This window comes from Eleutherodactylus coqui, chromosome 1 (assembly GCF_035609145.1).
Source record: "Eleutherodactylus coqui strain aEleCoq1 chromosome 1, aEleCoq1.hap1, whole genome shotgun sequence".
Taxonomy (NCBI): domain Eukaryota; kingdom Metazoa; phylum Chordata; class Amphibia; order Anura; family Eleutherodactylidae; genus Eleutherodactylus; species Eleutherodactylus coqui.
In genome coordinates this window covers 410,393,800-410,415,942 of record NC_089837.1, presented here as the reverse complement: position 1 = coordinate 410,415,942, position 22,143 = coordinate 410,393,800, and the positions used below count along the sequence as shown (strand labels likewise).

General features: G+C 44.1%; 1 protein-coding gene across 3 annotated transcripts in view; it reads right to left on the bottom strand.

Moving 5' to 3' along the window:
- Window positions 1-22,143, bottom strand: part of RBM26 (RNA binding motif protein 26) — a 75,682-nt gene that overhangs the window by 45,947 nt on the left and 7,592 nt on the right. The window contains exons 2-9 of one of the 3 annotated variants that reach the window (XM_066580768.1): window positions 20,071-20,189; window positions 17,216-17,358; window positions 16,327-16,415; window positions 11,936-12,082; window positions 11,394-11,611; window positions 5,380-5,640; window positions 3,460-3,699; window positions 727-873 (exon numbers count right to left, since the gene is read on the bottom strand). In XM_066580768.1, the coding sequence (XP_066436865.1) occupies window positions 727-873; window positions 3,460-3,699; window positions 5,380-5,640; window positions 11,394-11,611; window positions 11,936-12,082; window positions 16,327-16,415; window positions 17,216-17,358; window positions 20,071-20,189 (1,364 nt within the window). The remainder of the gene's footprint in view (window positions 1-726; window positions 874-3,459; window positions 3,700-5,379; window positions 5,641-11,393; window positions 11,612-11,935; window positions 12,083-16,326; window positions 16,416-17,215; window positions 17,359-20,070; window positions 20,190-22,143) is intronic. The other 2 variants (XM_066580776.1, XM_066580784.1) reach the window with 2 other exon arrangements.

Genomic DNA, 22,143 nt, shown 5'->3' with positions numbered 1-22,143 from the left:
CACTTTTATTGCGTTTTCTGGGAGATAAAATGCTAAAAATTAGCATTTTGCCTCAGTATTTTAGCAATTTTATTTTTAAACGCTTTTTGCCGTGCAGAATAAAAACCGTGTTCAACTAATTGTACGTGTTGTTACGTACACGACGATAGCAAATATGTGGGATTTTATTTATTTTTGTATGCTAATATGAAAAAAGCACAAAAAAGGTTTGGTTTCTTTAACACTTTTCTTTCTTGTACTAATATATATATATATATATATATATATATATATATATATATATATATTTTTTTTTTTTTTTTTTTTTTTTTTTTTTACACCATTTGTTTACCTGTGGGAGACTTACATCATAGCAGCTATGATAAGGCTTGATTTCGCTTGTTATAGCGATCATAGGCAATGGTAATACAGGACGCCTGTAGTTGGCGACCTGTTACCATAGCAACCAGCCGGGCTCTCTGCGATTACATCCCGAGAGCCCGACGATGCCACAGAGGGAAGGCGCTCCCTCTGAATGCTTCCAATGCCGCAATCTACACCCCGCTGTTACAGCAGAAGGTTAGCTATAAGTGACAGCCGGCTCCCACTGCCGGAGAGCTCTTCTAATCTTGCACTAGCCACATGACGTACGGGTACGTCCAGTTGCAGAAGGTACCTTGCTGCCATGACAAACCCTTGCATCATGCGGAAGGAAGGTATTAAAACCAAAGCAGACGATTCATATACCTGAGGAGAAAAGTGGGGGCGGAGCAACAACCGGGGGAGGAGGAAGGTGAATGCCAGTAGTCACTACAGTAGGGACAGAGCTCGTGGCAGAATTTGGAGGAGCATCCATTCCAGCAGGCTGTAAAGGTGGAAGAGGCGGAGGAGGACCTGACAAGTAGAAAGCACAAACTTGTAAGCATGGAATTTATAAAAGTGATAATAATGAAGTACACACACTAAATAAGCTATTAATAATGTGCAATAAACATTTATTCCATTGTGTACCCCAAGGCACTCATGTTGTTCTCACATTTTAATTCGCACTTTAGTCACAAATGTTTTTTTTTTTTCTTTTCCTGAAGAATATGAAAATATCTATCACACATACTTTTCACAGGTTGGAGGATAACTTGCCGATTATTGGGAATCTCACCGCTGACAATCTTAAGGACAAATTCCCATATCCTCCTCACTGCAGGACTACTGCACCCCCCACAGTGAGGAGCAGACTGAATGGATCACTGGTCATGCAAACGCCCTATTCCCTTTCAATGGAGCAGCAGATAGCGCCGATCAGCAAGGGCACGGGATTTCCGTCAGCCCTATTGAAATGAATGGGGAGCTGACCACACATGCTTAGCCATCACCCCATTCATTCTGACATCACTGTGGAGGAGGACTCCAGTTCTCAAAATTGGCAGGGGTATCATTTATGAGACCCCCACGATCAATACGTTATCCCCTGTCCTGTGGTTAGGGAAGACCTTGTAATTGTGGTGCAACCCCTTTAGGTACAGGGTAACAAACCGCTAATAAAAAACTTAATGTTTACCTTTTAGCTCATTGAAGACACAGGCAATTTTAATTTGTATCAATCTAGTTTCCCAAGAGCCATAACTATTTATTTTTCCGTAATCATTGCTGCATCGGCTTGTTTTTTTTTTTAGATGCCCGTAACATATTGTTGGAAAGGGTTTTTAACTATTTGTTTTTACATATAAAAGTTTAGCATTTTTAAAAAATGTGTAAACGTTTTTTTATTTAGGTGTTGCAGTGAGTTGTTCCTGCACCATCATCCTACAATACCTGCCAGAGCAAGGGTCAAGTGTCAATGGCACTACGATGGCAGGTCTGGAAACCTTCAATAGGCCTTCACCTGCCATTACAACTCTTACAGGGGAAGGAGATGTTCAGATGACAGAGGGAACCCCTTTTCTCTCTGTCTAACCACTTAGATGCTGCTGCCAGGTGCCATGTGTGTAACATATGAAGCAGGCTCAGAGGCTGAGCTCCAGACAATCTCTGTGCACATCTAAGTGATTAATAAGTCAGCAGGCAGCATAGGGAGGACATGGCAGGTGATTTATACAGATGCAGGCTGCCCCTCTATATAGGGAACCTTGGTGACAAACAAATGCTGTTACTATCTCAGTTAAAGTCCCCCCTCTATTTGGTAACAGATTGCTCCACCTCAAGGAGTTTCTCTGTTCTACAATTTTCTGGAGAATTAAAAATTAAGCAAAACTTTGGGCAGACAAACGCAGTACTTCATCATAAGTCAGTGAAGTAACGTGGAGCTCTGCCAACACGCTGGTCTACCACATGTGTACACATGGCAACTAACCAGCAATATAAGGAAGAGAAAAGAGGTGCTCTTACTCATGGGGTGCATCACCTTCTTTAATGATGTGCCATGATAGATGCCAGCCCATTAACTGACTGCCATGGCAACAGGCCTGGACTGGCAACGCTATACAATGACAACAGGAGTGACAGTTACTAGCTGGAAGCATAAGGTAGGCAGAGCTGACAGCAGGTGCATAAAGACCGTGACCAATGGGAGCACAGGAGGGATACCTGAATACAGCAGCAGTTCAAGGGGCATTTCCATCTCAAGACGCTTATGGGATATCCACAGGATAAATAAACGTCTTCTGAGGTGGGTCCCATCGCTGGTACCTATACCTACCTCTAGTATCCTAGTCATGCGGCTACAGTAGAGTCGGCAGGGATTGCAGAAACAGCTCAGCTGGCTATGCTGCACGGGTTTAGTAACTCCCACAGAAGTGAATAGAAGTTACAGAAACCATGCAGCTCCGCCGTTTCCATAAATATGACCAAGTGGATGGGTGATACAATGTATAGTCTCATTTCAGTTGGGAGTGGGCGCGGTTGAAAAATCCTAGAGAATTCCAAAAATATATAAAAAGGGTGGGACGTGTCTAAATGTAAAGTCACTATGACTAGAATGTAGGTGGATCGGAACTACACTGAACACTAGATATCTTACAACTGCAGAGACTAAGATGTCTGAGAAGTACTTTTATAGACTGTTCCTTGAAAGAGAAGTTGTTTTTAGGTTCTTTTTAGGAAACCTGGGAACAGATCCCAGCAGAAAACTGATGAAGAAATAGATTTCTGCTTTCCTAGTTACCCTGGTAGACACACGTTGGGGGGAGATTTCATATCCCGTTCTTATCCCCGTCAGCACATGATGTACCTAATATAGGAAGAGTAATTTGCCTCATCACATATTAGGTGCATATTGGCACCTCAGTGTGACTACACAAATCTATGCCAGCTGGAAGCTGGTGTAGATTTCTGATATAATTTACACAAGTAACTGGCATAAATGTGTTGGTCCGGTGTTGCCCTGCCCCCTCCCAACAAACAATGAGCCTTTTTCAGGACAATTGAGTGGTATGGCACAGCTGTCAAAAATTCACACCCCTATGAAAAGATTTATAACTATACCTGTAACAGGCGGAAGGCTGGGTGGAAGAGGACCCGGTGGAGGTACAGGTGGTCGTAAATTTACAGGGGGAGGTGTTAAGATTGATGGAGGTGGGGGAAGTCCTGGAGGGGGTGGTCCGTCTACAACCGGTGGCTGTGCTGGGAATGGAAGTATTCCAGGTAGATTCACGTCTTCAACGACGACAGGATCACTGCCATGATCAAATGGACACAGATCGCCCCGCATACAAAATCCTTTCTCTGGAGAACCAGATAAAAAGAAAAATTAGTGACCATATAGATGTCAAGCTTAAACAAAACTACAGATATTACAACAATACGCATTCCCTATTGAATTTCAATGTCCAAAACCTCCTAACCACAATGAAGTGCTTTGAAGTATTCGGTTTATCTTCTCAGTGTAGCGAGTGCCATAAACCCCCAATAGGTGCCATTTGTCAGAGGATATGGTACACGCACTGCAATAAAATCAGTTATAGTCGGTGGAACTAGGAAGCAAAGCTCCTCCCACCAACATACCGTATTTTTCGCTCTGTAAAGACGCACTTTTTTCCCCTACAAAGTGGGAGGAAAAGTCAGTGCGTCCTGTGTAGTGAACATGCTGAAATCTGACCTGACCGGCAGCAGAAACAGTTCGTAAATCCTTGTTACCGAGCTGCCGGCCGTTCGCATACTAAGCAGAAAAGTAGAGCGGCCTGCCCAACGACTGATTGCTGGGGGAGCAGCAGAGCGGCTGATAACAGCTGATTGCTCGGGGCGGGGAGCAGCATGGAGCTGTTGTACGGGCGGGTGGCTCCTGCTATGGAGCCCACAGACTGATAAACATCACAGGTCCGTTCTAAAGTAGCGCCCAGCACTGGTACAAACAGCTGATGAATGAGAGGGAATTGCTGCACCCCCTCATCAGTCAGCTGTAGGGGGATCATGACATCTTGGTCCACAGTTGCACCCCTCAGGCTGGTATTTTTCTGAGCTCTCGGATGAGGTTGGGAAGGACATAAAGCAGAGATCAGAGGACCTGTAGCCGGGTCATTGCTGCTGGGATGGGACACTTGACATTCCCCCACTTGCTGAGCTAGTGCTTAAAATGGCACCTGGGGCATGATGCAGATTAAAGAACCCTGCACAGCCCACAACGTCCCAGCGGAGAGCATGCCCTGATCACAGGAGGGAGAGCGAAAGTAAAACAGCAAGAGGAAGCCAGGGAGATAGGACACTATGACATCTGAGCAAATGGACACTTATCTGCCTGCTACATAGCAAAGGGGGGAGAGAGCTGCCGGTATGTATATTGGTGCCTAGTTGTGCACAAATATATACACCATACCTCACCTAAATGAGACATGCCATGCAGGATCCTGGAACGTTGAGTGACAACTAATGGAATCATCATTATATTGTCACTGAGCTCTTCCAGGATCCTGAATGCCAGCTGCAGAGTTATGCAAACATTTATACCACATACATCACTATAGTCAAACATGGCATTCGGGGCTCCTGGAAAGCTTGGTGATAAGTAATAAGATCACCATTACATTTACACTCAGCTTTCCTTGGATCCTGAATGGCAGGTTGACAAGTGGTACATACTTCATTCTGAGGCAGTACTACTGCTCTTTATCCCTCTTCTAATACCTCACTGCCTGGTCTAGGGAGTTCAAATTTTTTTTCCCCATTTTCCTCCTCTAAAACCTAGGCGTGTCTTGGAGCGAAAAATATGGTATATGACAAATGTGGTAACAGTTTGCTTTGCATCCAGGATAAGCTTCTCCAATTGTGTGTCATGTGTGAGGGTACATACAGAGTACTAGTCTACCAGTTAGCAAACAACATCAAATTTGTATAAAGAACTTCCAATTGGCCCATATTTCAGACCGTACAGTTCACCACACCAATAGATGTTAAACTAAAATAGTGTACCATCATAGTCTCTGCAGCGCTTCTTGGGCATGGGAGGTCTCCCATAATTGCTGTGGTCCACCTGGTCTTCATGGAATTCCGGCCAGTTCTCTGAGGAATTATTGCCATGATGTGAAGGGGTGATTACGGTGATGGTGCTGCTCAGAGTCGGTACAGGATAATGTGCTGGTCCAATGTGAGGCACTGAAGAACTAGTCTGGTAACTATCATCAGAGGGCTCCAACCGCTCCAGATTATATTTAGGTTTGCCAGAATCCTTGTCTTAAAAAAACAAAAAAAACAAACACTAAAACATTTAACATGAAAACCCGGTGATAATAAAAGCACCGAGAAGTTAAAGGTCAGGCATGTAACAGTTTCAGATTTTGAGCATTGCATCTAGAAGCCAGAGAGAGGAGTGTCAAACAAAGACTGATGACTCTTAACCATAACTAGCTCATCCATGTACAGTACCACCTCAACTTGCCTATCCATATCAACTACGTGCCCAAAACTTCAGAACCCAGAGCAGTCGTGATCCAATAGCTGGGCTGAACACCAGCGATCAGAAAACCCCTTTACCACCCCCCAAGTTAAACCAAGTGACGGATGTTAGACACACAGCCATATGCCATCAAGCTGACTCTGGGGACTAGTCTAGATGAGGTTTTTATATCTTTGGGGCCAACAGTATACATTTTACTTGTAGTAGCCAACAACTAGTACTGAAGACTCTTCCAGGCCTGAAGGGCTCGATTACATCAGCACTAAGAATTTCAGTTTTTCTGCTCAATTTGGGAAACAGTAAAATGGCAAATACTTGCCGAACTAAACTATCATGTGACAGAACCGACTGGACCCCCATTAACAACTATAATAGAGTCTGTCTTTCTTCCAGAATTTTGCCAGATTTGACTGGACAAAACAGAGCTGTAAGCATTTCTATTTCATCCCTTTTTTGTAGCGCAAATGAGCAAAGGAGGTTTCGAACGGAACCTCCGATGATGTGAATGAATCTTCACACGCAGACCCCGCATAAAATCCCTGACAAAACAGCCCTGCATGCTAAGCTATTCTATCCGGGAAAATACCAGCTAACATGCTGGAAGCCGGATGGACTCCATTACAGTGAATGATCATCTGGCACCGTTTGAGTCCGGCATACACCAAATCTAGAACTTCCAGTTTGCACCTTGTTCCACTCGTAGGATACAGCTGAACATCTGAACCTAGGGCTGAATGCACATGGCTGACGCGGATTCCGCATGCGGATTTCCGTAGAAGACCTGCGAATAGTCATTAAAAATGGTGGCAAGCGATCAATGATTCGAGGGATCATCGGCGCTGGAAAAAACCCGCGAGCACACTCCTATACAGTAGATCAACCCCTAGAAACTTGCCCATCCCTTTGGAAAGCGAATATAAAAAGTCTTCATTCTCTTTGTCCTTCTGTTGTTGAGATCCGCTCCAGTTTTCAGAAAACATGCCTTCCGGTCAGGACACTGCGTTGTTGGCCTGACTGATCCCCACCACACTTTTTGCAAGGTCGTTGGCAAACAGCACTGGAGGAGGAGCCCCGCAAGAAAGAAAAGGAAGTCTTGGGTGCACCCTATAGTGTCGCATCACGAAAAGGGTCACTTCACAAGACTGTATGCCAGTTTGTGCGCCCACCTGGAGAGGTTTTCTGCCTTTACCCGCATGTCGGTGGAAGCGTTCCACAAGTGGCTGGAAGAGTTGGGACCCAGACAGATCTTCGCCAACACTAACATGAGGTGGTGTGTCTCACCCGAGGACTGTCTGGTCACACTGCAGTAAGTTCTAGTAGCTTACCATATTGTGTTTGCCGTTTTGATGCTTTTTCTCTAGAAGATTTTTCCTGTTTGTTTTTGGAGCGTCTTAAAATGTGTGTTCCTTGATACTCTTTTTCCTAAAATGGTTTTCGCTCTTGTGCAGGAATGTCTTAATATTTTTTTCCTGCATGCTCCTTGATCTTGACTTCCCTACCATGCTTCTCCTTACGTTCTGTATGAATATCTAAATAATTGTTTGTGTGTGTGTGTATTTCAGATTCTTCGCCACCGAGAACTCATTTGCATCCCTGCATTTTGAGTTCCTGTTGGGGCATACCACCATCAGTGGGATCGTCAAGAGGACCTGCAATGTCATTTGGGTGTGTGTGAAGAGGTCCGTAATATTGCCTCCCTCTGTGCAACAATGGTTGAAGATCGCTACAGAATTTGAAGCAGCGGTACATTTCCTAACTGCATCGGAGCCCTGAAAGGTAGGCACATCCGTGTGAAGAAGCCGCCGCGCTCAGGGTCCCGATCTTTTAATTACAAACACTACCGTTCTGCTGGCAGTAGCCGACAGTGATGACCGATTTGTACTGGGTGATATCAGGGCCTATGGAAGCACTGCAGATGCTCACATCTTCAGGGATTCCAGAATGGGTCAACAGCTTCTTTCCAACCAGCTGGCCCTGTCAGAGCCATGGCTGCTTACTGGTTCTTCAGATCCAACTGCCACATTTGTAATTGTGGCAGAAGAGGGCTTTGGCCTGTCAAACTATGTTCTGCGGCCATTTTCTCGCAGAGGGTTGGAGACCATACGAGTTTTTAATTACCGACGCACGCAGGCTCGGCATTTTTTTGAATGCGTCTTCGGAATTCTTACCAGTAAATGGCGAGTTTTCCGGGGCACCAGTCAGATTAAATCCGAAACTGCGTGCTCGCTAGTTAAAGCAGCCGTGTTTCTTCATAATCTTTCCTAGATCGATGATGTGGTTTGGACATTTATGGATGACCCACTGACAACTACCGCAACAGTTGCAGGCGTGGACCTGAACCAAATTGAACAGGCCTGCATCTTCAGGACTTCAGGTTAAAGAGCGCTTCATGGACTACTTTCTGACTCCTCAAGGAGAAGTTCCGTGGCAGCCAGCCTGTATGCATGAAGCGAGAGGATCAGAACTTTCTGAACCACTTTTAGATTTTTTTTTTTCCCCGGATTCCAAATCTTCTTTAGGTTGTGTTTTTTATTTTTGTTTAGGTAGGGATTCGCAAGACAATGAGAACCCTTAACGTGGATTGCGAGCTTATATAATATGCACAAAATTAGCTGACGTAAAAGTGTATTCGCTAAATTTGGCCATATTATAAGCAAATACCTCATTACCCTGTGCTCCTATACCAGAAGTCATTATATTTAAATGTATTGTGGACCAAAACAGTTTGCAGTGTCTTCTTTTACGTGCTGGCGGAAACCAGGGTTGTAATTTTTGTTTACTACGCCATATGTTCATTTTGTGAAAAAATATGTAATATGTAAATTTCTAATTCAATATTTTTTATGCAAAGGTCACCAAGAAGGTATCATGGGATATATGGAATCAATGTCCATCCATATATGCATTGATATGATTTCAAGGCTGAGCTTTTCTTTAAAAAATAGAGAAGTTGACTTTTTTTTTTTTTTTAACCAGTCGTACATCCACAATGGGTACACACAGTCAATATCCACTATTGTTACAACACCCTATTTACAGTATTCTTGTTGGATTCCCACAAGGATACTGGAATTGGGTGTTATAACAATAGTGGATATAGAACTTTGCACCCATTGTGGATACTGCCTGTGTGTAGTGCATCCGGAAAAGTAAAATATGACACAAGATATGTTCAAGCAATATAAACTTTACTAATTTAAGAAATTAAAACAAAACTCTACAAACATACATAAAACTTTATAAAATTTGTTACAACTTTTTTTTGAACAGTAAGCACAACTTTTTTATTAATGAAAACTACATGTTCTGAATCCTTGGAATGGTTTCAGCACTTTGGGAGGTATATGGTATAGCAGTTTGCCTGTGTTCTGTCCCCCCGCACACGCTCTCTTGCCAGGTGTAACCTGGCGCTCGGCGTAGTGCACTCTGTGCTACGTAAGCCTGTCCAATACGAGCGTATACTGTATTCAGGGCTTCCAAATAAGAGCTGCTTTGCATATAGCTCCTGTGCTGCAGGTATTGTGGTGGCGGCATCTGGATGCTGCCCAATTCACACTGGGTCTGCTGGTGTTTATAATTTTCTATGAGACACTCCAGCTCAGTGGGACAATTGGGAGGTGTTGCCATCTCCAACAGATACAGAATATAGTTCTGCGTTTTTAATTGGCGGTTTTCTGGCAGCCGGCGCATCAGACACGCCACATGCTGGCCAAAGCTATCACTAGGATCCTGCGCTGCGGCCGGCTGCTGCAGTAGAGACAGTACTTCCCGCGGCATTTCTACCTGCAGATTTGTAGGAGCTACCGGCCTACTGGGTGGAAGTATGGGTCCGGCTGTAGATGGCCTCTGGGATGGAGCCCCTTGGCTGCTTGTTGCTGACACTGTCACCGTCTCCAGAGGAAAAGCTACAGCCTTTGACCGGTTTCCCTCCTTAGCCTTAACTCCAGTCCTATCCATATTATCACTGGATCTGTGGACAAAGAAATACAGCTTAGTGCCCTTATCAGTAGAGCTCATTTAGAACAATCAGCACAGAGACAGGGCCCGCAGAACAGACTAAGGACTATGGGGTTGGGGGTTGGGATGAGAAACAAGGTCAGACATAGCAAAGCTGAGTGTGTAACAGACAAAAGTAATGTGAGTCGGGAGTGGGGAGACACAGCTCAGCTATGCACGCCACATTACAAAGACAACTCAGCTATGCCAGTCACATAACTATTGATGACCTGTGCTGATGATAGGGCATCAATAGTATTTTCCTGGAAAACCCCCTAAGCATGGGGGTCAAAGTGTATTGCAAGATAAAGCAGATTTTACATTGTACTTACGGTCGCGTTCCCATTGTTGGTCCAAGGCACCGCTTTCTTTTGTCCGAAGACCCACTGTGTGGCACAGCAGTAGACTCTTTTCTAACCGGATCGCGGGCACTATGCCATTTCCGCTTGATTTCCTGCACTGAACAAAAAAAAAAAAAAAATGAAAGAAGCATGTATGTCAATGTTCAGCAAAGTAACCCAGCATGCACAAATGTCATGCAAAGCAATTGAAAAATATAAGGGATGACAATACTTACCAAGTTATTGTTTTTTTCTGTAAGGGTGCCAGATGTCCATTCATTTCCATAAACCTGGGCTGCCGACTCTTCTCCGCTCCTTTTGGTTTTTATCCTGGTATTCAAAACTATTAGTATCCCAGATAGCAGGGAAATCCTGCATCTGAGCTACTAAATATCCAGCATGCCTTGTATTTACAGCTATGCACTGCCTCTTCCCAGTCTTCCTCCTTGTTCTAGCAACGGGACAAGCATCCACCTACAAAAACGCTATACATCTGCAAAGTAATTGCAGATGAATTGCAATTAAAAACGCTTCCATTGAGATCAATGGATCCCTCCCGCGCTAAAATAGAACATGCTGCGATTTGTTTTACGCTCGCGGATTCCACGATACAAATCCGCATGTCTGCATTGACCTGTGGTAGCTCATATTCCATGGGCGCTTGAAACAGCAGAAAATCCGAGCGGACGCCCGATGGGGATTCCGCAATTAGAATCCACCCGTGTGCATTCGGCCTAAAAGAACAAAAGGTGAACATTGCCTGCTTGGTAAAGAGGTGATAACGCAAGTGACGCTTAGGTCTTGGATGCATAAGTAAGATCATTTTAGTAACCCTGGGTTTCTGACTGGATTGTCCACTTGTTATTTAAGCATGAAATATAGGCTCTGTCACCTAGCAAACAAGTTCTACAGAACTTTCGCATTGGATACATGCTACACATCTTATTTGTAGTCTTGATTTGGGAAGGGTAGTTTCTCCTTGTGGAGACCATCTACTAGGCATGAGGAGACTTAGAAGACCATGCAATGCTCCTCTGGAAAACTTGGTATGCTGATAGGAGAGGTTACAATGCCCTGGCAGCACCACCTATTAGAAGGTAGCTTTCCTACAAGTCAACATCCAACCTTTTAACAGACCTTGTAGGATCGATGCCGAGGCATTTTACCATCTCCCATTTGCACTATTCACACACCTCTGCTCCTGGTTCTACTCCTTGTTCTGCTCCGGCTTCTATCCCTGTCTCGATCACGCTGCCTTTCTTTACTCCAACTGCGACTACGACTTCTGCTGTAACTGCGACTTCTTCCTCTTCGCCTGTTGTATCTATCTCTGTAAGAGTCACGCCGGGGCAAGTTCCGCTCATGTTCCCTTTTACGAGAACGGTCATCTTTCTTTCGGTCTTCCCTAATCCTAGAATATGAATTATTGAAACATATGACAGAATGAAAAACATTTGTAGAAGATTAAATATGACATGACAGGGAACCCATCATGTCATCTCATCTGTGAGCAGATTGATATGTAGTTTTAGGAGAAAAGTAGAACTTGTCATTTATATGTTTTAATACCTGGTCACTCTGGTTGTATGTATGCCCACTTTTAAAAGATAAGACAGTTTTATGGGAAGGATTCAGTATATCAGTCTGCACAGCGGCTCTATAACATAGTGCCCACAGATCGGATATATTAAACACCGCTTTTAATAAGGTCCCCCATAAATGATTTTCTTCTTACCTAACATTCTTTGAACTCTGCGCTTTGCTTCCACTCAGACGACCGGAAGTTGTATCAACATCTGGTTTCTGCTCCTGGCCTCCTGATCGAAAAGTTGTGACAGACGTGCCCTCCCTGTCAGAGTTACTTCTTTTTCTATTATTTTCCCTGTTTAATGACATAAAGGAATGTTTAAAAGCATGGAAAGACGACACAGTTCTCTAACATTTTCATTACCGGGATTTTGCCTAGCTACGATCATTAAACTGCAACACAATTTTTTTTTCAACAGATAAGCAGATAGGCAGCTCATAATAACTTTAGTGCGCTGAATTCTCATATGATATCTGTTTTTTTAGAATGTAATCCAATTGCCGTTGTATTGTATTTTTTGGAAATATGCCAAAACAATTAATCCAGCAATCCCGCCATTAACCTTGCTTAATAAAAACAAAAGTGACTGCACAACTCTTTTATAATCACTGTTACACACCGCATGCTGAACACTATAAGGGTAGGTTTATGTAACATATAGGGTATGTTTCCACGTGGCGTAAACACTGCGGATCATCCACCAGTAATTAACTGTTATTGTTTTTACAGGTCATTTGTTAGATTAAATAAATGAATCAAAATATAAAAAAGAAAAAACACGTATAGTATGGCTGCATCCGTAAAAGTCCAATCTATCGAGGTAATGCATTATTTACCCCGCATAGTGAATATTGCCAAAAAAAAAAGGAGATATATATATCTATATACACATATATACATACACACACATATATATATATATATATATATATATATATATATATATATATATATATATATATATACACACACACACACACACACATATATATATATATATATATATATACATATATATATATATATATACATATATATATATATATATATATATACACACACACACACACACTTTTTGGTCAGTCTACTAGAAAAAAAAATGCAATTAAAAAAAATAAATTTGTATTCCAAACATGGTGCCACCACAAACTACAGGATGGCCCACAAGAAATGAGCCCTTGTACAACTATGTGGATGGAAAAATAAAATTACTGCGTGCAAAAGATAGCAGAATTTTTTTTTTGTCCTTGGAAAAAAATAAAAATAAAAAAAAAATACTAAAGCAAAAAACAAAAAAATCCCCCGCCCCCCCCCAAAAAAAACACTACATAAGTTTGGTATCGTACTAATCGTACTGACCCATAGAATAGTCATGTCATTTTTGTTGCAATTTGTGTCCCGCAGAAACAAGACGCACTGAAAGACTGCGGAATTTCGTATAGTTTTTTTCTTCGTTTTACTCCGCTTCGAACTTTTATAAATGTATTTTTTAGTGGTAGTATTTACCATACCATAATGTACTGAAAAACAACTCATCCCACAAAAAACAAGCCCTCATACAGCTACGTTGATATGGGGGGGGGGGGGGAGGAAATCGTAAAAAAAGCAAGTTCTCCTCTCCACTTAACGAAGCGATTCCAGGAGAGAGCAGTGAGGGAGCGGAAGTACCCCACAGCACATGAAACAACCCACTGCACCACAGGACGGGCAGTGGCCGAGCAGTCACTGCATAACACGAAGGCGTGGAAAGCTGATCATGGTAGCCAGCGCAGAAGAAACCTATCCTGTCCCAGACAGATACACCCTGCAATAGGAAATAAAAGACTGGAGGGGATTAAAGGGTTTTCCAGGGTGAATCATCAGGATAGGTCATCAATAGTTGATTGGCTGGGGTCTGTTGCTCGAGACCCCGACCGATCAGCTGAGCAGACACATGCTGTCAGCACCACAAATACACAGGTCAGAGTAGAAGCAGCGAAAGTCTCCGCGCCAACTTCCCATGTAGTGGCCGGCACTTGTAACTGCAGGCACGGCTCTCATTGAAATCATGCCTTTGTGCAATACATCCATGCCTGCCAGCTATGGTGTTCCCCACCCTGGAGCAACTGTTGGCGAGCGTGGCTGTAAATTTAGGCCCAGGCTTTTTGGGGCTACTTATTTTTTTCTTCTTCTTAGTCAGCCGGGGCGAGGTGTCTTGGCAGGCCCTCGCACCTGGTGTGTATGGCGGCACCCTCCTGAACCCAGGAGGGGTTAGAAAGGGGGTGAGTGGGCGCAGGAAGCCTGGGAGGAAGGCCCATGCACTTCAAGGCCATTCTCCCCTCTCATGTCTTGGTGCTGGATGGTGCTAGGTTGTTCCCCCCCTCCCATCTCTGCCTGTAATTCTTCACCTGCTCTCTCCTCCACTTAGATGTGTGTGAACACAGCTGCTGCTACTGCCTAGGAGAAGCGCTGATACAGAAGTCCCCGCTGGGTTCCGTCAGTTGTCTTGCACTGGGTAAGCTCTGCCTGAGGCAACTTCCCCTGGGCTGCTCATCTCACGCCAATACTACCCAGTGACACTGTGCGCAGTATTGTGCCAACGTCATGTCAGACCTGAGACCGGAAGGTTCTGGACAAGCTACAGGCAGAACCAAGTTATACGCCTGTGCTCACTAACACAAAATTGCATCTCATCTCGGCAGGCTTCAGCAGCGACTGTTTCAATTCCCCCTGCCGTCTCAGTCAACCAGGCGGTCGAACCCGAATGGACATGCTGCCTTCCTGGGAATTATTGCATGATAGATCACGTAAAAGACAGATCTCCTTGCTCCAGGGAGTCCTCGTATCAGGGGGCATTAGATGCCGGCGTCCAGTGATAGCAGCTGGGTGGAAGGGGAATGGTCTCGCTCTACATCCCCCTCGGACATAGACGAGGAGCACGCCTCTAAGCTAGCCACATGGGCAGTTTGATTGTGGCGATTAAGGAGACCATGTGACGGAGGAACTGGCGGCAGGGTACACCGGTACGGGAATCTCGCTGGTCCTTTTAAGGGTAACTGCAGTAGCCGAAAGGGACGAACCCCAAGGATTGCCAACAGTACAAGTATAAAATGTCTCACGGTCTCCTGCAAGCAATAACACAGGACGATCACAGCGTGCTCCCTGGTCCGTCCAACTTAACTCCGTTGGACGTGTGAACTTCCTTATGTGACCCGTGGCAAATGCTCCAGTAGCTAAATTAGAGACTGCTCTGAATTACAGAGTCCTCCTTGTGGACCGCATCTGCCCATCCACAATATAGGAGCAACATGGGCGGTTCTGCACATATCGGGGGCAGCGGGGCACTCTTTCTCAACTGGTATCATGCCTGTAGGCTACCCACGTCCGAACGGACGCGTTTGATAGAACTAGCAGTCCAGATTCCTAGAAAAAACAAAAACAAGGTGGCTTGTAGTTCCGAGACCGGCCAAACAAAGCGGCTCATAGCAGATCGGCATGTCATAGAGCTGACTGGAGGGGCGCTCTATAGATGTATCTGTAGCCCCCCAGCTCGCTGTCGGAGTTGGGACCCAGAATCGCCACTATACATCCACCGGACTGTGCGGAAGATGAGATGCTCTGACTGAACGTCACTGTAGTCTGTGGCGAGAGCGCACATAGCATGCGTTCGTGGACGGCTCTGGCCTGCGGCTCTTCTATAATTGGAGATGCTGCAGGAGGGGCAAGGCTCAATCCGGTTCGGAGTAGACGTGAGGGGTGATTCAGAGACTTTCGAGTACTCTTTCTATACGGAAGGTATCACAGTAAGCTGCACATGCAGTGGGCTACGCATGCTGGCCAGTGGCGACAACAGTAAGTTAACGCACAGTGGAAAAAAAATGCACAGGTCCCACACCAACCTAGCGGTGGCCGCGACGGGGCTGCAGAGGAAGATACCGGCCGAGCAGCGGCCAAAAACTGCAGCCGCACTCTATGACACATAGCCATGCGCTGGCCAAAATCAATGGTCGAACAGCAGCAATGTCCAGTATGTGCAGCAAGAAGTGCTGCATCACCCTGCAACTACACGTGGCCGCTGCGGTACAAGGAAAACACAGTGCAGAGATTTGGGGGGGGGGGGGGGGGGGCGCGGTGGTCATCACATCGACGCATGTCCATCACTGAGCTACTGCTCAGCAAAACAGGGAAAAGTGGGACACCAGTTTACAGGGACGACCGCGCACCTGCATTGAACGAGGAACGTGCGGCGGGACCATAACCCCAACGCACGGAAGCCTTAAACCAGGACCCGTGGGCGGCACAAAACAAGGCACAATGCACCTCAAAAACACCTGGTGACACCCAGTTACCATCCGCATGGTGACGGACTAACAAAATAAAGACATCAACATCAATTTTGCCAAGTGGAAGGCTACATAAATGGATTTCTGCTCCAGAATGCTACGAGCTACACAAATATAAACACACATTTAAAAAGGAATTCTTGTCATTTTACTTCTAGAATAAAAAGAAGAAAAAAAACTTCAGAAGATTCTGATAAAAATAACGTATGTGATTACTTATTTTCTCGGTGTCGTGTACTCGATGGCTGTGGGCTGTGATTAACTCTTCTTAAAGGTTTCTTCTCTTTTTCATCATCTTTGGGTACCTGAGAAAAAATTAGTAAATTAGAATACAAAGCAATGAAAATATTAGTGCAGAACTAATTAAACAAAAACACAACACATCACCTAACCGCCGCTGTCCGCTCCGCCACACTCCACCTCGCAGGTCCCCAACACACTTGCTTGTAGGTTTCCCTCAGCGCTTCCTCGTTAGTGGTTTAAAAACCCTGCCTTCAGGAAGTGCCGGCTCTGATAGGTTCTCTCGAGGAGAGGATAGCGCCTGTGATGTAATGATTTTTTTTTCCCCCCTCGCCATGTAGCAGCCTACACAACATTGCTAATGTGAAAGTACCCATTGGAAAGCATGGGCTTCACATTTGTAGCACTGTCGCATCACAAGAAAAATCACACAATTTTGTAGCCCGTATGAAAGCGGCCTTAAAGTGCAATCATAGAGGCCGATTTTCATGCGCAATATCTGACTGATTGAGCTGATTTCTATCGGTGAGATATTGCCCATGTAAAATGGAAAGTTTTATTCACATGGCCCAATAAAAATTAAATTCATTTTTATGGAGCGGTTAAAACAAAAACACATAAAAAAACGAAACATAATTTTTATATATGTGCAGTGCAATTTTTTAAATTTTTATTATTGAAACATGCAATTTTCCTGCGCATGAAAACCACATGTTTCAGGGATGCATTTTTCTTGCAAAACGCAACGCACTCGCAGCAGAAATCTCAGGATGCCAAGTGCAATATTGGTCTGAGTTTCACAAACAGACGTCGCACTCGTCTGTGCGAACCCGGCCTCGGCAGCTACTTGTAATAGTTTTCTTACATGCACCTCTTCTTTCTTTGCTTCTCTTTCTTGGCTTTCTATGGGGTCTTCCTTTACAATGACTGTTGACGTAGGCTCAGGGGGAGGGAGATAGCTTTTTGTGTTCACAGCTTCAAATAACTTGTCTACGAAGCCTTGAGTTTCTGTAAGAGATGTTTCAAAGTAGATACAAATAAGGGAGATGGAATAATACCTCCACAGTGCCACCTATTGGAAGGCAGCATTCCTTTAACCCCTTAGTGACCACCCTATCACATTTTTACGTCCTGCATCACTATCTCTCTCCATACATCGTGGGCGTTAGCTGTTTCTTACAGCTGATATCCGCGGGCAATAGCCCCGACAAGCCACGTGGCTGTTAACCCTTTAAATGCCACTGTCAGATTTGACAGTGGCATTTAAAATCCCTGAATGATGTTCAGGGGTCCCATATAGCCCCCTTGTGATGAGATCGGGAGAGCTGTGTGGGTGTCATGGCAGCCAGGGTCCTTCTGAAAGGCCCATGGGCTGTTTTGGCAGAATGCCTATCAAGCCATTCCTGTGGGTTGGCTTGATAGACTGCCTGTCAGATCGCAGTATGATGTAATGCTGTGGCATTACATCATACTGCAGGAGTGCTCAAAGCATCACATGTTGTGGTCCCCTCCGGGGACTAAAAGAAAGGTTAGAAATAAAGATTTAATTATAAAAAAAATCTAAACAAAAACAAAAATACATATTTGGCATCATTGCGTCCACAAAAGTCTGATCAAGTAATACATTATTTACTGCCAACGGTGTAAGTCGTTCAAAAAAAAAAAAAAAAAAGGCAGAAATGCGCTTTTTTTTGGTCACCCTGTTGCCAAGAAAAACAAAATGTAATAAGCAATCAAAAAGTTGTATTCAAAAATGTTACTAGTTGAAACTACAGGACGTACTGCAAAAAATGAGCCCTCACATAACTAGATCAGCAGAAAAATAAAAAAAAGTTATTGTGCACAGAAGATGCACAGAAAATATTTAAGAAATGAAATATCTTTAAAAAATATATTAGTACAGCAAAAAAAAAAACAAACTATACAAGTTTGGTATTATAGTAATCATACTGACCCATAGAATAAAGATATCATGCTATTTCTGTTGGTTTGTGCCCCGTAGGAAGGAACAAGACGCACCAAAAGATGAGGGAATGACATGTTTTCCTTATTTTTCTCAACTTAAAGGGGTTGTCTCGCGCCAAAACGTTTTTTGTTTTTTTTCTAGGGCCCCCTTTTCGGCGCAGGACAACCCCAATGGATGTGTTAAAAAAAACCAAAAACACATATTACTTACCCGAATCCCCGCTCTGCGACGTCTTCCTTTTTCCTACTTCTTCCTTCACCAAGATGGCCGCCGGGATCTTCACCTACGATGCACCGCGGGTCCTTTCCCATGGTGCACCGTGGGCTCTGTGCAGTCCATTGCCGATTCCAGCCTCCTGATTGGCTGGAATCGGCACACGTGACGGGGCGGAGCTACGATGACCAGCTCTCCGGCACGAGTGGCCCCATTCACCAGGAAGAAGACCGCACAGCGCAAGCGCGTCTAAAAACGCCAGAAGAAAGCGAAATTAGACGGATCCATGGCGACGGGGACGCTAGCAACGGAGCAGGTAAGTGAATAACTTCTGTATGGCTCATATTTAATGCACGATGTACATTACAAAGTGCATTAATATGGCCATACAGAAGTGTATAACCCCACTTGCTTTCGTGAGACAACCCCTTTAATTTTATTTCAATTTTTTCAGTACATTATATGGAACATGAATTAGCACCACTAAAGAGTACAACTCGTCCCGCAAACAACAAGCCCTCAAACAGTAACGTTGATAGATAAATAAAAGAGTTGCGATTTTTTTAAAAAGGGAGGGGGCAACGACGAAAATGGAAAAACTGAATAAAAAACTTGATCACTAGGGGGTTAAGCCAAAGATCTACTCTTTATACAAGCCTTGTAACAATGACTGGGATTTAAAAGCAAAACAAGACTCCATGTACAGACAGCTGTTTCAGGGTACAATGACCTCACAATATGGCCTAATTTACACACGACTTCCAGATGAAACAGAGGAAGTGTTCAACTTGGGGATAAAGTGGATCAGCACAGGGAAAGAAAGGGATAGGTTTACATTAGTGTATCAGATTCGTAAGAAACGGATGTGGCATCACTTCAGGATCAGTATGGTTCCAACCCCCTGACCGTCAGACCTTCCGCAATAGGGAGCAGTGAATGATCATGTGTAGCGGACGAACAGAAGCACTGCAGTGCAGGGAGACTGAAAACACTGCAGCACTTAAGGCCCTTTTACACGGAAGGATTTAAGTTTAAAAATAATAAATAATTCAAAAACGCAGCCAACGACCGAATGACAAGCGATAAATCGCTCACTTTTCGTTCGTCATTCACTTTATGCAGGATAAAAAAAATCCTCTTTGGCTCGTTCAGTTTAACCAGCGCTCGTTCATTCCCGCTTATTCACTTACAGTGAATGTGAACGACTGAAGGGTTTCTCGTTTGAACGAGCCAACAATATGTCTGCCCGAGTGTAAAGGGATCCTTAAAGAGGTACTCCCATCTTGCAAAGTAACGGCGTGTGTCTAGCATATCCATCATTTTAATAAAAACCTCTCAGGACCCCCACGATGTGATAACACGGAGATGCAGCACTGTGTCCCCATCACTGGTATTCCGGACTCATCAGTACCCCAGCCTTCTGCTATACCCCTACAATCTTTATAAAAGTGGGAATGCCCCTCTAACTAGTGCTGCGGCCCCTTCATCCTTGCAGACACCAATGATATGTGGTGGGACCCCTGTACATTGTGTGGACTTACCTCTCTGTAGAAAGACATCCAGCTGATCTATGCAGAGCGCCTTCAGCTCTCGGTCACTCTTATCCTTCTTCACTAGTGCAACCACGTATTTAGCAAGGGCTGATGGGTCGGCGTCACAGCTGTGGAGCAAACAGAAAATAATCACTGAACCCATAAAGTCTTTACAAGTTAGTGTGCTGCAGCAGCCCAGCCGCCAGTACAGATCGCTGCTGCAGATTGTCCAAACTAGGTTATTGAAGAGACTGCAAAGGCTTCTATCAAGCAAAACCACAAAGCCCGATCAGGTTTACAGACACTGCCAGAGCGAGGGGCACATCAGATGGAAACCCTTCTGTTAACCCCTTAGTGACCAAACTTTTTTTTTTCCCCCTTTTTGTTTTTTTCCACCCTTTAAAAAAAAAATCGTAGCTCCTTTATTTATCCATTGACGTCACTGTATGAGGGCTTGTTTTTTGCAGGACGAGTTGTATTACTGAAAAACTGTAAAACAAATTCTAAAATAATAAAAATAGGACATTCCGGCATCTTTCCGTGCGTCTTGTTTCTACAGCGCACAAACAGCAACAAAACTGACCCGATAACTTTATTCTACGGGTCAGTACGATTACTACGGTACCAAATTTGTATTGTTTTTTTTCTTGCTGTATTTTTTTCTGTCTCCATCTTCTGCACACAATAACTATTTTTAGTTGTGTTAGGGCTCATTATGTGCGGTACGTCCAGTAGTTTGCGTTGGTACCATTTTTGAATACATATGACTTTGATCGCTTTTTATTAGATCTTTTCTTGGCAACAAGTTGACCGTTCTTTATTTCACTGGCCGACGTTCACAATGCACGGAAAATAATGCATTAGTTTGATAGATCAGACTTTTGTGGAAGCAGCGATACCAAATATGTATTTTTGTATTATTGAAATTTTTATTGTAAATATGGCATAAGGTTTTTTTAATAATTAATAAAACTTTATTGTTCTTATCTTTAAATTTTCTTATAGTCCCCAGGTGGGACCGCAACATGCGATGCTTTGATTGCTCCTGCAGTATGATGTAATGCCACAACATTACATCATTCTGCGATCCAACAGGCAGTCTATTAAGCCACCCCATAGGGATGGCTTGATAGTCATTCTACTACGACAGCCCTGGGGCCTTTCAGAAGGACCCCGGTTGCCATGACACCAGCATGGCTCTCTGGGGGGAGGGATTTAAATGCCACTGTCAGATTTGACAGTGGCATTTAAAGTGTTAACAGCCCCGATCGGCCATGCAGCTTGTCGGGGCTGTTGCTGACACCCGCGATGTATAGAAGGAGATAGCAGTGATCTCCCTCCATACACATCCTACAACGGCAGGACGTAAAAACACGATAGGGTGGTCACTAAGGGGTTAAAGGGCTATGTTCTTCATAAACACAGTGCAAATAAGAGATAATGCCCTTCCACATAATGGTGACCGAGATGAGTACTGACAGCCCCAGCTACATTTTATGCTGCCATCTTTATACACAAGTCCCTAAATAAACCAATATTATAACGATGACTAGTTTTACAACAATTGGACCATGATCTTAAAAGGGGCGTCCCATGTAAAATATAGATAAGAGTTACATCTAGTCCAGAATGAGCATCTTTATAGACTGTCATTTGCCAAAAAAATCCAGCCCCTAGAAGAAATTGTTTTTCTGCAAAACTCAGCATGCAGTTACATCTCAGGCAGATATACAAATGATTAGAGTTGTGATTAGATGAACGGTCTTGTCACCTGAGGCCCTAAAGGTGGTTCCACCCTTGGGGCTAATTCCCACGGTCGGATTTCCACAGCGTATTACATGGCGGAAATCTGCAGCATTGCCCTGCAGCTATTAGGTTCTATTGACCCTAATAGCGCAATGCTCACGGTGTGGAACTCCAATGTGGAATTCCGCCCCGTGAATTCTCCCGTCCTCACCCACGGCATGCTCTATTTGCCGAGGGCTTACAGCTTCCATTGCAGTCAATGGAAGCCGTCCGTCACGCTATCTTCCACTGTAGCACAGCGGAAGATAGCGTGAAAACACTTCCCCACCTACCGGC